General features: G+C 42.7%; 2 protein-coding genes across 2 annotated transcripts; one reads left to right on the top strand and one right to left on the bottom strand.

Annotated features, from left to right (window-relative positions):
* Positions 1-3,136: 3,136 nt before the first annotated feature.
* Positions 3,137-4,618, top strand: LOC102719951 (protein MONOCULM 1-like). The gene has a single exon (XM_040523202.1). It carries the CDS (start codon positions 3,137-3,139, stop codon positions 4,616-4,618), a length of 1,482 nt encoding a protein of 493 aa, XP_040379136.1.
* A 5,387-nt stretch (positions 4,619-10,005) lies between these two features.
* Positions 10,006-15,720, bottom strand: LOC102712983 (serine/threonine-protein kinase SAPK7). Its single transcript, XM_006652237.3, has 9 exons — positions 15,466-15,720; positions 15,283-15,357; positions 15,048-15,149; positions 14,878-14,931; positions 14,690-14,782; positions 14,163-14,255; positions 11,179-11,283; positions 10,997-11,095; positions 10,006-10,596 (listed from the first exon to the last, which is right to left on the bottom strand). Exons 1-9 carry the CDS (start codon positions 15,583-15,585, stop codon positions 10,261-10,263), a joined length of 1,077 nt encoding a protein of 358 aa, XP_006652300.1. The 5' UTR covers positions 15,586-15,720; the 3' UTR covers positions 10,006-10,260.
* Between the last annotated feature and the right edge of the window lie 265 nt (positions 15,721-15,985).

The following is a 15,985-nucleotide window of genomic DNA, read 5'->3' as shown; positions in this document are numbered from 1 at the left end:
TGACGTAACGAACAAGAGGACATGTTCAAATTGAAGTACTGTCTAAGATCAGAACTATGTAGTCTGGTCTAGCAGCAAGGCTTCCACAGGAACAATATGGAGAAAAGCCTACCCAGTTTCAGCGGTATGTTTGTTCAATGTTCTATCACGGTTCTTCGATAGTTCAAAATCCTTCTTTGAATAAGTTCAAATTTCTGCTGCACATGCTCTATCTCATTTATTCAATTATTGATGTTGCTAGCTCTTGTCTTGACACGCACTGCGAATAGGGAACTCTTTTGCCTAAAACCAAGTAACCAACTCTTTTTTCACCGAAGTTTATTCTCTGGTCTTTACTTTTAAATCGCTAAGAATATATATAAAATGTTTTATTCATAAATTATTTATTATTTGTAAATTGCCAAAAAAAGGGAAAAAAGCCAAACAATTACCTCCAAGTAGTAGGATGTAAAGCAAGGGCATCATACTTTACGCTCAGAATCCTGAACTCTTCCCATTAGAGTTTTCTTTTGGTCTTTAAGACTTTAAGGTACAGAAAAATGCCATGCACTTCATTGTTTGTATTTAATGCTAACTTGTGGTATATTCTGATAGTACCTCAATAATATTTCCAAGGTATTAAAATTTTATGATTACTAAGCATAGTATTACCAGAAAAGTCAACCTTAGTAGCTTTTGACTGATAGAACTACCAATATGCATGCTAAGTGCAACACATGTCATATCACTATATTGATATTTAAAAGTTATTTTATATCATGTTAATTTCGTAGACAAAGTGATTTGTTAGAGATCATATAACAAGACTTGTATTTTTGGACAGAGAGCACATTTTCATACCGTTTTCTTTAAAGAAGAGGGATCACCTCTATTTCCAGAAACAAAGTTGTTCTTACATCACCCAGATCAAAATTTTGCTATATACTTTTGTTGCATCACGATGCCATCTCATCACATGGCAAAATAAAACCTGTTCTAGCGAACCAGAATACTGTTATAAGAACAAAGTTCCAAAAAGAAAGAGCCAGCTCCTGCAAAATACAGAGCCGCCTCCTTATACCGTAGAATCAATCACTCCTTCCAATACAGAGAAAGAAACAAATGAGGAGCGAGAAATCAGAGGAGAAGAAAGAGATGCAGCGCAGAGTAGGTAGCCTGGAACAGAATGATCCAACCGTCGGCATTTCTAGAAAGCAGGACAGTGCGACAAGCAGTAGCGTCTGGCTTGTTTAGATTTCTCTTAAAACATCTCGAAACTTTAGACATTTAAATAAAACATTAAATATAAATGAACCAAAAAACTAATTGCACAGTTAGGTAAGAAAGCGCGAGACAAATTTTTTAAGACAAATTAGTGCATGATTAGCCATAAGTGCTACAGTAACCAACATGTGCTAATGACGGATTAATTAGACTCAAAAGATTCGTCTCGCGGTTTCCAGGCGAAATCTAAAATTTGTTTTGTAATTAGACTACGTTTAATACTTTAAATGTGTGTTCAAAAACTTGATGTGATGTTTTTGTAAAAATAAATTGCAAACTAAACAAACCCTAAGCCAAAATTAAAAATCTAACGTTAAATTTAGAGTTAATTTTAAGATTTTATTATGTTTCTTTTTAGTATTTGTTTTTATATGACTAAGAATATATATATATATATAGATATTTTATTCATAAATTATTTTTAATTACAAATGTAAGCATAGCTTCAGCACAGGAGTCACGTCTCGTTAATAGTTCATACCCGTTTCAACCTCCCCTCTCCCTCCCTATCAAAATTTTCACCTGCTCCTTGTTTTTTTATTTCAAAATATACTTATTTTTCTCATAATTTTTCAGGACTACATTATTTTGTTTTTTTCAAAAATATATCTATTTTGCCACATTTTGCAACGATATCCCATGTTACCACGCGCACAAAGTTTTGTTGCTAATGCGGTGATATACAGGACGGTGTCGTTGGCCACACGTGTATATTTCTAATTAAAGAAACGGTATATACTTTTAAAAATGTGAGGGCAAAATCATATTTTTGAAATTTAATATCTCTGTGCGCATAAGTATATTTTTAAATTTTAATTCCTATATCCTCTCCTCCTCGAGTCCCTTATTATTGTTCGCTTTGTCGCATCTTCCATTCTTCCTACCACCTCCACTACCACCACTATACCACTTCACTTTTGCCCCAACCACCTCTCTCTCTCTTCCCTCCTTTCCACAGATTTTACCTGTTCAATTCCATGTCCAAGCACCACGGCTATAGCTAGAGTCAAGTCCACAGAACGTATGCTCCATGTTCTTGACGTACGCGCTGGTGATGCTAGCTAACTTGCATGAGTCAATGCAAACTTGTTGTGTACTACTACTGCTCCTCCTATAGTAGAACCTCAGAGAGCTAATTAGCTAGCTTATAAACCTTAAACCATACTTACCTCTCAAGTCTCTCAACACTACGTACCTTCCCTGAATACAAAATTGCATGGCTCAAGGCTTGTCATAAGTAGTTGAATTATATATACATGCCCATATGGTCAGAGTCACACGACAGTGTAGAAGCACACCCTGTGGTGTGAAGTGTGAACATGCATGGTATATACAACCATTGAACCAAAGCATAACCATGGTTACTATACAAATATATTATGACACTATATTATTATACACAAGCAACCAATTGTCAACACCCATCACACATTGGTTAACACAAAACACTAATGGGAAAAAAATAGTTATTTCTCCAAGCTACATGTAGACCAAAGAATTAGAGAGCTAGTCTAATTAGCAGTGGAACCGGTACAATATTGACAGGTACACGGTCAGATAGATCCTAGTGCAGAGGACAAAGAGGAAAGCCAACGACCCAACCGCATATCCATTTCTTGGAATCCAATGGCGAGTGGAGCCAAAACGATCGCCAAGCCCAAGCATCATTTCTTGCATCCAAAGCTACGCCGAGAGATTTCGCGCCAGATTCCTGCGCGCTTTTTGTATATATAGCGCTCGCCTTCGTCTCCACCCGTTCCTTCCTCCTCCCCTCCGGTGATCTCCATTGCCGCATGCGTTTGTGCGGTTTGAGAGAAGACTCTGTCCATCAATCCATTTCTTGGAGTTTGGAGGTCTGGAGATCGATCAGTAGATGAACCTGACGTTAAGTCTTGGCATCGATGGCGGCGCGGGGGCGGTGGCGGCCAAGAAGAAGCGTAAGGTGGTCGGGGACGGCGGCGTCATGCATGGTGGCGATGGTGTGGAGCGGGGTGTCAGGTTCGTCACGAGGACGAGGGTTCCACAGGCGAGAGATCGGATGGTGAAGAAGGAGGCGGATGGGTTTGATCGTGGGGATGATGGTGGAATGGCGGCGGCGTCGTCGGATGGTGGCGGCGTGGAGCTGGTTCGTCTGCTCCTGTCGGCGGTGGCCGCCGGGGAGGTGGGCGACGTGCAGGCGGCGGGGGAGGCTCTGCAGGAGGTCCAACGGCGCGCGCTGTGGCCGTGCCGAGCCGGCGACCCCGGACAGCGCGTCGCGGCGTGCTACGCGGACGCGCTGGCGTCGAGGCTGGCCGGGCTCCGGCCGTCGACGGCGAGATCGCCGGCGGCCGCCGCGCGGGACGAGGAGTTCCTGGCGTACACCATGTACTACCAGGCGTCGCCGTTCTACCAGTTCGCGCACTTCACGGCGAACCAGGCGATCGTGGAGGCGTTCGAGTCCGGCGGCCGGCGGCGCCTCCACGTCGTCGACTTCGACGTGTCGTACGGGTTCCAGTGGCCTTCTCTGATCCAGTCCATGTCGGACGCCGCCTCCACCACCACCAGCTCCTCCCACGACGACGACGGCCGCTGCGACGGGCCGGTGTCCTTACGGATCACCGGCTTCGGCTCGAGCGCCGACGAGCTGCGGGAAACCGAGGCGCGGCTCACGCGGTTCGCGGCCAGCTGCCCTAACCTACGGTTAGAGTTCGAGGGCATCCTGAACGGATCGAACAGCCTCCATGAGCGTATAAGGCTCGACGACGACGCCACGGTGGTCGTCAACCTGGTATTCCCGGCGGCGCAGAACGCGACGAATAGCTCAAGAGAAGCGTGCGTCGCCACAGCTATGGCTCACATCCACTCTCTGAGCCCGTCCATGGTGTTCTTGATCGAGAAACACGACGGCGGTGGCGATCCTACTGGCGGCGACAACGCCTCAAGCGCAAGCGTGCTCCCGTGGTTCGCTGCCAACCTCCGGTACTTCGCCGCCGTGTTCGACTCGCTCCACGAGTGCCTCCCGGCGGACAGCGCCGAGAGGCTCGCCATCGAGAGGAACCACCTCGGGAGGGAGATCGGCGACGCGGTGGCCTCGTTGAGCCACCACTGCCATGGCGGCGGCACCGGCGGCGGAGTCGATCACGCAGCTAGCTGGAAGGCGGCGCTGGAGAGCGCCGGGTTCGAGGACGTCAAGCTGAGCTCGAGGACGCTGAGCCAGGCGAAGCTGCTGCTCAAGATGAAGAGCGGGTGCGGCGGCGGCAGCGGCGGCGGGTTCCGCGTCGCGGAGGGCGCCGCCGGCAGGGCCATGACGCTGGCGTGGCGTGACATGGGTCTGGCTACAGCGACTGGGTGGCGGCGCCGCCGGCGATGTCGGTGACCCATAATCCATCATCACCAAGAGATTTCAAATCTCAAACATATACAAGTAAAACAGCAATACAACAAATTTAGTGCATATATATATATATATATATATATAAATATTATACACACGGTGAGATCTGGCATGAGTTCATTCTCCTATTTCTTAGGATGATCATCTCTTGGTTTTTGTTCATTAATTGGCTCTTAGTTCATGATACTCGATTCAATTTTGTTCTTGTTTTTTTTCACTTTTATACTTCATACATGTATACTGGATTGAAAAGTGTTATATATATACACGAGTACATAATCAGAACATCATGATTTTCAGTTAATGCATACAATTTGTGTTGCACAAATGCATGACCAGTTGACTAATTAATCCTTGAATTAAAGATCTTAACTGTCTCCTGCAAATTGTACTTTTTCTTTTTCTCCTACAGAACAGTAAAACTTCTAGTACTACTGTCCAATTGACCTAATGCTAAGTCAAAACCAAACTCAGTTTGATATCTTAGATTCAGTAAAACAAACTGATCTAGCAGTTACTTTAAATGCTTTAGTGGTTGAAAGACAGCACTGGCAATGCAAGGAAGTTACCTTAATTGCAAAGGTAAACTCACCAAAAATTTACAAAAAGGGAGTCAAAAACATGCATTTCAAAGTAGATAATAATACACATATAGGACAAGTAGGCACCATAGACGAGTGGTTCACCAAACTAATGAGTCTGCACCTAATAAAGATTTGCAGGGCAGATAGCATTGTTGAAATGGTGCCATTTGTGTCATTGTGTGCCCCTTCAGAGCTAGATCTCGAGCAAGTATAAATTAATCACTTATTAATCTCCTTTATAGAGATCATGAATAGACAGTGACTGAATATGTGATTCACACTGATTAAACATCATCTGCACAATGGCCCACACTTCGATCTGACTTTCTGAATTGGAATTGTTCATGAGTGTGAATGAGCATCGATCCTATGGGTGAAACATACTGATTTGCTTCTTCTTCACAGCATCTGAAAAAAAAAGAAAATGATGATTCGTACTGAAAAAACAATAGGGATTCGGTCCCCCAAAATCGACACCATGATTCACCCTCGCAATCGTGTTCTTTTGCGTGTAGAATGATATAAATCATATCGTCATTTCCAAACGCAAAGGTTATATGGACTGATGAAAAATAGTACTCCATCCGTATTTAAAAGTAAATCATACTTTGGACTATATTTTATTACCCGAGTTTTATTTTAACCATCCTTAAACATATCATTTTACTTTGGACCATAAAAATTTACCATTGTTGTACGCTAAGACTACCAAGACAATTTTTAAAGTACACATCAATTAGTTGAGAATCATCGGCTCCGGTATACCGTTGAACTCTCATTCACGTATAGTTTGTATATTTGTCAAATTTGATATTATACATGGTTAAAAAAAATTTATTCAATATGGTCTAAACCATAGCAATAATAAATTTTACTGGTCCAAAGTAAAAAAAAAAAGGTCTAAATGTGATCCAAACTAAAACTTCGCTAATAAAATATGGTCCAAAGTGTAACTTTATGTAAGACAATATTGACTTTATCCCAACAAAATTTAAGGAGGTGATCGTTGGGTTTTTTATGAAAAATGTGAAATGGCATATCTGCTAACGAATAATAATTTATGAATAAATTTTATATAAGTATTTTTAGTTATCTCAAAGCTAATATTGGGTGAAAAATCTCAAAATCAACTCCTTATAAGCATAACCATAAGCGAAAAGATGGGGTGAAAACTTTAACCACTGATAACTCTTAAAATATTTAGTTTAAAAACATAAAAATTTATATGACTAGATTTTAAGTACTTTCAAAGTATTATGGTTTTGTTAGATACTATAGTGCTATCTAATACAAAAACAACGATAAAACTTACGCACGAAAGACAAAAAAGAACCAACACTGTCATATTTAAAATCATATAGCAGGTATCATTTGATACCAACTTATACCAGGTATGTGGTATTATTTAGTATCAGATGATATCAATTGGTATCATTAATATATTTCGTCCGGCCGGGATCATGTTCGGTAATCTGATTGTTACTTATATAGGAGTGCATGTAAAAAAAGAAAGGGTTAAGAAGAAAAACTATGGATGACTAGGCTCCACCTCAGCTGAAAAGGGACGTGCAGTCGTGCAGAAACACCCTAAGCAGCTGACACCCTAAGTACATGATTTCTCTTTCCGTGATGAACCAGTACCGTCTGAAACTAGCTCCTCGCGTCAAGGGACCAATACATCACACCGCATGCACAAGAACGAACATCTTTTTGACGCCTTCAAGATGATCCAAATCTTGGCCGGAATTTCTTAAATTCAGGAGCAGACTCTTCCAAAGTTCCAGAGGCAGAAAACGCTGAATTCCCTTCAACCAGAAGAACCACCGTCGCCAGTAAGCCGGTGCGAATTGTTTACCTCCGATGACCCGGCAAGATATTCTCTTGTTTCCATTCCATCGATCTCATCTCATCTCACCAAACTCTTGCCATGATCTGGCTGCTTCATTTGCCCTTTCTTTTTCTTTCGGTTTCAGACCGCGTTCGGTCATGGGGTTAAGTTAACACACGCACGTTTTTTGAACTACTAAACGGTGTATTTTTTATAAAAAAATTTCTATAGAAAATTTGTTTAAAAAAATCATATTAATCTATTTTATATTTTTTTAATAATTAATGGATTACTCTATTACTATATTTTCCATGTTAGGTAAATTAACTTGCCTCCCCCTCTCCGCCGAACGTGGCCATATATTCCATCTTCTTCTCCAAGGAGTGGACAAGAAACGCAGGTCACATTCAGAGTTTCAGACACTGCTCGAGTCCAACACCACCAATGGGGGAGATTCCATTTTGGCAGGTGGAATTATCAAACGATACACATGTCTAGGCTAGGTAGCTACCAATTATGCAATAGAATTATCCGGCATCGCCGGCCTTTAGCTCGATTCGATTCGATATCCATCGCTTTTTTGCCCCGAAATATCACTCCAGATCACACGGGTTCTTGTCGCTGTCGTCGATCTCGCTAGCTATGCATGCGTTCGCGTGAAGGATATCGCGACTGGCCTTGTCGCTTGCAGGTGATTGATCGGCAGCTTTGGCGACTCGGAGAGCGAGAGATTTTCGCGGAATATCTCAGTGTCGAATTCAGCACGAGACAGCGACTGCTGGGGGGAAGAAGATCAGAAGAAGAGCTTTGCTCCGGGAATCCGGACAGAAAAAATGGAGCTTCTTGGGCAGCTGGTGGGGGAATTTCTGGGGCATCGAACGTGTGTCGCTTTCGATGAACACTGCCGAATTTCTTGGATTGGATGCACTCCCTGTGGAAGCTTGTTGATTTTGGGAGAGGAGATCAGATCGATGGGAGAAACTTCAGATTGGTTGATGAGGTATCTGCAGTTCAGACGTGTACCTGCGGTCTTTGTTTGTTTGTTCCAGCGTCTTGATCCGCCAATTCTTGTGCGAGCGAAATCTTTTGGTTGGTTCATTTCTGCGGAGATACTAAATTCATCGCAGTGATCGATCAAAGCAATGAAGAACGATACTGCCTAGCTGTGAAGTTTTTTATTCGGCAAATGATTTATAGGTCTATACTGTCGCTGCAAAACACTAGCGCTCTTGTCTTGTTGCTTCCACCTATGCTTATAAGCTACTCTCTCGGTCTCATAATAATACAAGATGTTTGATTTTTTTAGTTGTAATGTTTGATCATTTGTTTTATTCAAAAAATTATGAAAATATTATTTATTTTGCTTGTGACTTACTTTATTATCAAAAGAATTTTAAGCACGATCTATCATTTTTTATATTTATACTAAATTTTTGAATAAAACAAATGGTCAAATGTTGCAACCAAAAAAATCAAACATCTTACATTAATGTAAACGGAGGTACTAAAATTTAAATTTTCAGTCATAAATTTGAAATTAATTTTGATTTTTTACTTAAATTTATTTTTTAGTGATGACTAACCATACGAATATAAAAATTTTATTTATAAATTATTTTTCGTTTATAAATATGCCTCGCCCCCCGGTACCTTTTCCACCCCCAAATGTGGGAGGGTTTTGGCGCAACCGGCGACGGTGGCGAGGTTCCCAGATTACGGGAGGGTGAGAGGGAGCTTTCATCATTCCATTTTTACGATTGGCATATGTTTCAGATATGCAAATCCTATGTACACGGTGGACTCAACATAACCTGATCGTGTACACTGCTCTTCTGTTTTGTTAGTTCAATGTAATCAGTAATCTATTATTGCTGATTTCTCCTAAAAGAGGGTGTAATTTCACCATTCTGCACACTGACAAGTTTCCTTTTCTGAAAATGTTGTGTAATTATACTGTAGCTAAGCTGGCAAAACAGAATGTGGAAGAAAGAAACAGAGTATAGCAGAGCAAGAGCATGCACTAAAAACTTTGGGGGTGGTTCTCTCTTCTTATATTTTCGTTGGACAATTCTATCATTCTTTAGAACTTAACTTAATTAACTTGATGTACCGAAATTCTTAAATTTTTAAATTTTGGTACCTCAAGCTCAAGGCGCACAGTAACAAAGATACTAAATTTTATATTAGGAAATGTTAAATTACTACGGATACTTAAGAATAATAAAATTGCTTATTTCTCGAAAGCAAAATCAATTATTACCTCCGTCCTATAATAACTTCATTCTTCGTTTTTCCGTGCCCAACGTCTGACCATTCGTTTTATTTAAAAATTTTAAAAAAACTTTAAAAAATTAGTCACGTATAAAGTACTATTCATATTTTATTATTTAGTAAGAATAAAAATATTAATCGCAACACACAGCTAGATACTTATAACAGCCAAGCCTAGGATTCGTACCATCCCATGATCCTCGCTTCTCGGCACGACTCGCGCAACACCACGCAGACTCACGCGGACGCACCCAACTCGCTGGACGCGGTCACCACATCACAACCTGACGCCGCGGCATAACAAACTCTGACCTGGAGCAGTCTTCAATCTCCCGTCATCACTTTTGTCTGTTCGTTTTGCTAATACTTGTAAACCAAATTTTAAATTTTCAATCTTAAATTTAAAGTTGATTTTAAGTCTTTTCACCGAGGTTTATTTTTTAGTCTTGGCTTTTATATCGCTAAAAATACGTATAAAAATTTTATTCGTAAATTTTTTTTATTTGTAAATATGTTATTCGGCAATCACCGCATCCTGCTGCAGTTAAGAGGAGTACTGGCCGCCTCAGAGTTATTCTGTTTACCCAACATAACTTCACGTCTTTGTCCCAAGACAAGTTAATAACATCAGATACATGGGCAAAAGTAGTAACAGGAGGTAAAGGAGAGAGGGACTGCAACTCTGCAAGAAGATGCTCAATGAGATGGTTTTATTCAATACATTATGTTTCTGCATGCTAACTTAATCAGCCATTACAAAGACAGTGATAGAACCACTTTGGTAATTTACACTGTTGCAGCATCAGAGAGAAAAAAAGGGAGAGAAATAAAAAAAGGAAACTGAAAAAAAAAATAAAGACGGCAATAGGGGTGACCATCATCCATCACATTATGACAATATCTCTCCGGTTTGCAATCTTCCCTGTGCTGACAGAAAATCCTCAGCTGAGCTGAAACTCGCCACTGGCATGGACTTGTTTCACCTGCTTATCATACTCATCCTCACCATCTTCCTCTTCCTCGTGCTCTTCCTCTGCCTTCTTGGTGTCCTCCTGCTCATCCTCCTCTTGCCAGCCAAAACCAGCCACAGGGGTGGAGGACCGAGGCGGCGTCCGAGCTTCCTCGACGATCTTCATGATCTCCTCGACCGACTGGACAGAGAAGGTCGGGGCGCTATTGTCCTTCTTGTAGTACATTGCTTGTGCAGCTTCTGTGAGCTCTCTGGGCAGGTTCTTCAAGAACCACGGGTGGTTCCTGATCTCCCTTATTGTTATTCTCTGTATGAAGTTGGGAAAGGAATTTTGAAAAAAAAAAACCATCAAAGTCTAGGATTTTTTTAAGGTGGGGCCCCTTAATGATTCTGAGTCGTCTATTAATTTGAATCCAACGGATCTGATTTTCTTATACTACGCCGGTAATATGTGTAGTAGAAGTTTTATAAGAGTAAAATTTGATCTATAATATATAACATTGGGATAAATTTATATGTAATATATCATATTAAAATAGATAAATTGGTGAATATATCTTACCAATGTTTCAAATAAAATATTTAATATACTTATGAAAATACGTAGTTAGATTTAAATTTTACTACACTACTACCCTTCCTAGTAAAAGATACCGTCACAATCCCCAAGGTCTAAGTTGATATGATGATCTGAGCCTGTTTGTTACCTTTGCAGGGTTTGCAACAAAAATTCTAGAAAGGAGTTGCCTGCAGTCTTGGGATACATGGACGTACTCTGGTATTTTGTACTGAATTGACATTATTCTCTGCAAACAAAGAACGGATGAAATATCAGAGACCAGAAGGTATGATCTGAGAATGCTTAGCAAAAAAATTCTAAAATGATTACCCCAATGGTCTTTCTGAAATTCTTGGGGTCATCAGGGTCCTCAAAAGGGTAAGCACCAACAAGCATCACATAAAGAGTCACTCCACAAGACCACACATCGGCTGTCTGAAGTGAACAATTAATCACAATCCAAAAATGTCAGGAGATAAGATAGACACACAAATGGATGGATAAAATATAAGCAAGAAAGGTTGTATCGTAGAACAGGTTGTAGATAGTAAGCACGCTTGTTTTAATCATCTAAACATGTCAACAACTCTTTCTAATCTAAAATAGTCTGACTTGTAAAACCAAAACCCAAGGCTGCATTGCATGCTGTCAGCTATGGTTAATAACTTAATATGCTCAAATCCAAATAGAGAAGCATGGAAGTTTCAAAAACTCTTCAAAGGGCACAAATTTCAGCTATGTTCTCATTTGTTGCTAACTTCTGTCCAACATAAAATGAACCCTAGGAAAGATGATGCGGAACTCCATAAAACAAAATTCAGAAGGCAGATAAGCATTATTGCTATGCTTATGAGCTAAAGCAAAGATAAAAACTGGTAATGACAAAATACAGTTATGTAAGCCTATGATTGACAATTTGTTATTAGGGTCATGGTATTATCACGAGAACGTATAAATTGTAAAAAGATGATACCAGAAGATCTATATTTTTTGATAAAAAGACTCTATAAGAGCCCTGCTTTTACTGGAAGCATAAAGAGTCTCTGCTGGGATTACCAGCTTACAGAAAGAGCACAACGGAGTTTCCAAACATCCAACAAAAACAAAAGCAGGCTAGCTGCCACACTTAACAACCTCATCTGATAGAAGCTAACGGAGAAAAGAAAGTAACCAAACAAACTCAACCTATCAACCCACTCCAACTCTTCCTTGTTGTCGACTAAGATTCATTACATGCTTTGGGTAATTACATGTTTCCCCACTGACCTGATGTACGGCACTTAGTGCTTTCTCACCTAATGAATTACAATGCAACTTGTGTAGGACAAATGCACACAGTAATCTTTTGGAAGTGGTACAATAACTGTGGTGTTTTTTCTTCAGATTATTCCAGCATTTATTCAAATAAAGACCAGGAGGGTGATGACAGACTAAAGAAGATCAAAATACCAACCAAAAAGCACATACTCTGTAGCACAGAAGTAGGCATTATAGATTGTTGAAATCAAGGGCACATTATGGTTGTAAAAACGAACATCAAATTTTCCATCTACAAACTATGGAATTGTTGTCTTTGACAATCAAATGCAATCAATTTTGCAGTGCTGGAAAATGGAAATCTAAGCAGCCTGATAAGACGTATTGTATAAAGGAACAAAATGCAATCACTGTCCTAAATAAAACCGTTCATGAGATATGACGGCAGTAACTGACACTGAAGAAAGAGAAAAATATAGAACCACACAAAAGGCCAAAGAGAGGTCCAGTCTAACATGTCTACTTGAAAAGGATTGGGTCCAAGGGCCCATTGTGATCATGTCAATCAGCTAATCTGTAGCACTAGAACCATGATGGAAAAATAGCTCAGAAAAGGACATAAAGTGTGAGGTGAACCCAAAAGGATGTTAACAAAAATTGCAAGCTGTCCAACTGAATGACTGACGGGCATGTCTACCTCATGGAGGCCGTCACAGTTCACCTAATCACTACATGTTCGTTCTTTTTCAATCCCAAACGATGAAAAACCAATCTTTCTAACGTTGCACATGTGTAATGACAAAATCACACTGTGCTACTTCACTCACAACAAAACAGCGGACAACCAAACATTCAAAGAATCTGAACTTTTAAGCTCACTCAAATCAGGTGAGAAACAAAAATATCTCACATCTGTACCTGGAGAATCTCATGCCATCACTAGCTAATCTTACTTTACCTCAGGCCACATTTTCTTAAAGCAAACAAGTGGGCACGTCCAAGCTACAGGGTGCAAACTCTTGACCACTAAAACGACCCCAAATTCGATTAACCCGTCTTTTCTCCCCCTTCTCCCTCCTCTTGTGTCTGGCATGCCGATAAAGCAGTCACACCTCGTCGTCGAAGAGAGCATCACCATCAAGCGTGAAGTGTGATTACCGAAAAAACCGAGAGAATGTGAATGTCCATATCGACATCACACACACACACAAAGGAACATATCCTTTGAATAATCACTCCCTGCTTTAGGAGCAGATTTTTCAACAAAAACCACTGGAGTTCTACTGCCACTACTCAACCACCATTAGCTGGGAATCTAAGCACTACAGGAGCAGCTCAGCCTCAGCAGCAGCAACACTGCTCTAAAGTGCAGTACTAGCAACAAGATTACCGCGGATACGATACTTGTTTAAAAAAATCTATAATCGAAAATTTCTTCAAATACTTCTAAATCTATTCTCCAATTTCTCAATATTTATAATTCATTTGTTATTTTACCATTAAATATAATCGTCATAAAATCAGAACAATTTACCATCCATTCTCCACAATCGAACGGGGAGTGAGTGACAGTCAGCATGGTCTCCGGGGCCCCATCTCACAGCCTATTTAGCGCGTACCTCTACTGTGTGTACACGAATCTCGAGGCAGCGTGTGGGCCCAGTCTAGAGCAATCTGGGCCCACTGCTCAGTGGCGCCTGTCCGGCCGCAGGCAAGCAAATCTCCACCGCTCTCCTAGAGGACAAATCCCAAATCCACCACCCCAGAGGCACCTGCCCCCCGTGGACCCAGTCCATAGACCTGCCTACGCTCGTAGAACCCGGGGACCCACTCCCTGACACGAGCCCGTCTCGCCCCCATGGACCGCGTCCACTGAAGAGCCAGGATGGCTCGCCTTGGGAAACGCGGTACGTGGACTCCCAGGGGAGGGCACGTGCTTCCGCTGCCCAGGGCAGGTGGGGCCCCGCTACCGCCACTGCCAGTGGGCCCCACCACCAGATGGCACTGGGAGTGGGACCCGAGGAGGAGAAGATGGAAGTGATGGGATTGTGACTGACCTTGCCGTCGTATTCCCGGCGGGAGAGCACCTCCGGCGCGATGTACGCCGGCGTCCCGACCGTCGACTTGGGCTTGGAGTGCAGCAGCGACGACTGCGACGAAAAGGTGACGCCATATCGCAGAAGAAAATGCGTCAGTGTCGTTGTGGTCAAAGCGAAAAATGTTGCTTCTTTAGGCAGGTGCAATTCCACGCGAGAAAGAGGGGGAGGGGGCAAAATTAGGCAAGAAAGCATAGGTTTTAAGCGAGCGTTACTACTCCATTTCGAGAAGAAAAGGTTCGCAAGCAATGGCGTTTCTGGGGGGGGGGGGGGGGGGGGGGGGTGGAACACTGGAAGAAACCGTGAAAAAAGTTTGATCTTTTGAGGAGCAGGAGCAAGTAGGATTTTTTAAAAAAGGGGACGCCTTTTGACGGAAAAAAAGCTTGTCCATTTCTAGAAGAAAACGGTGCAGGGAAAGAGGAGTTCAGGCAGATTTCGAGGAAAAGATTACTGCATTTAAGAATGGGTTAAGCAACGCCTTCTCCTACCTTGGAGTAACCGAAGTCGCAGATCTTGAGGCGAGGCGCCGGGCTGCCATCGAGCAGAGTGTTCTCCAGCTTCAAATCGCGGTGGCAAATTTGCTGCAAATCCACGAGGAATTTCGCATTGAGCTACCTCTTCTATCAGCAGCAAAAAAAAATCGCATTCTTTGATGGAATCCCTCCTGTGTTCTTACCATGAAGTGGCAGTAGCTCACGCCGCAAATGAGCTGCTGGAAAAAGTACCTGGCCTGAAAAGAACGACACGAGCCACCGTTTCACACGGATCAGCACAAGAACTCGCCAAGAAATGGGGTTGATTAGAGTCGGAAAATTCCAATTCGAGCGCCGAACTGATCCCCCCAACCTCGTCCTCGCTGAACCTCCCGGCGTTGCAGATCCGGTCGAACAGCTCGCCGCCGGCGGCGTACTCCATGACGATCGCCAGGTGCGTCGGCGTGACCACCACCTGCAGCGCAAAGAGAAGAAGAACTCTTCCATCACACAGAAACAATTCAAACAAATCCTTCGCTGGTGGCGCGACGAACAGGACGAGCACCAATATCAATCTGTCTCCGCCGGCCAATTTTTTTCCCACCCACCTCCTTGAACCGGATGATGTTGGGGTGCCGCAGCGACCGGTGGTTGATGATCTCCCTCGCCACATTCTCGTCAATCTGCAGCCGCCGAGAAGATCACCCGGCATCGATCGATCAGCACACAAGCACAAGAAACTTAGAACGGGGAAGGAAACCAACGCGACGCGTCGCGAAGGGAACTCTCGCCTTGAGGCCTCGCGGGATGTACTTCATGGCGACCAGCTCCTTGGTCTCCTTGTTCCGCATCAGCCGCGCCACGCCGAAGTTGCCGGCGCCGATGTCCTTGAGCAGCTCGTACCTCTCCATGGCCGCCGCCGCTCGCCGGACTCAGCCGCCTACTGATCGGGGCCGGGGAATCTTTTTGGGAGGGCTTCGGAAGCTTCGGCGGTGGTGTGGGATCGCGAAAGGAGGAGTCGGAGGTGGAGAGGGGGGGGGGGGGGGGGGGGGGAGGATTCGAAGCTTGAGGAGGAGGCTTCTCCTCTCTTCTCCTTTGCTCAGCTCGTCTTCTTCCTCTCGTCTCGGCTGGATTAATGGGCACTTCTGCTGCTTGCTGCTACAGTGAGTCAGTGACACAGTGAGGAGTGTGTGGTAGTATATTCTTTTTTCTTGGCTAGATTATGACGTGGCATAATACGGCAACCTTGTGTATTACTACTAGTATGGTAAATTTTTTTTTGGGCGAATCTATTTTGAACCCTTTGATTCA

The sequence above is a fragment of the Oryza brachyantha genome, chromosome 4 (genome assembly GCF_000231095.2).
Source record: "Oryza brachyantha chromosome 4, ObraRS2, whole genome shotgun sequence".
NCBI lineage: Eukaryota > Viridiplantae > Streptophyta > Magnoliopsida > Poales > Poaceae > Oryza > Oryza brachyantha.
Note: the sequence above shows the minus strand (reverse complement) of the source record. Positions and strands in the feature narration are given on the sequence as shown.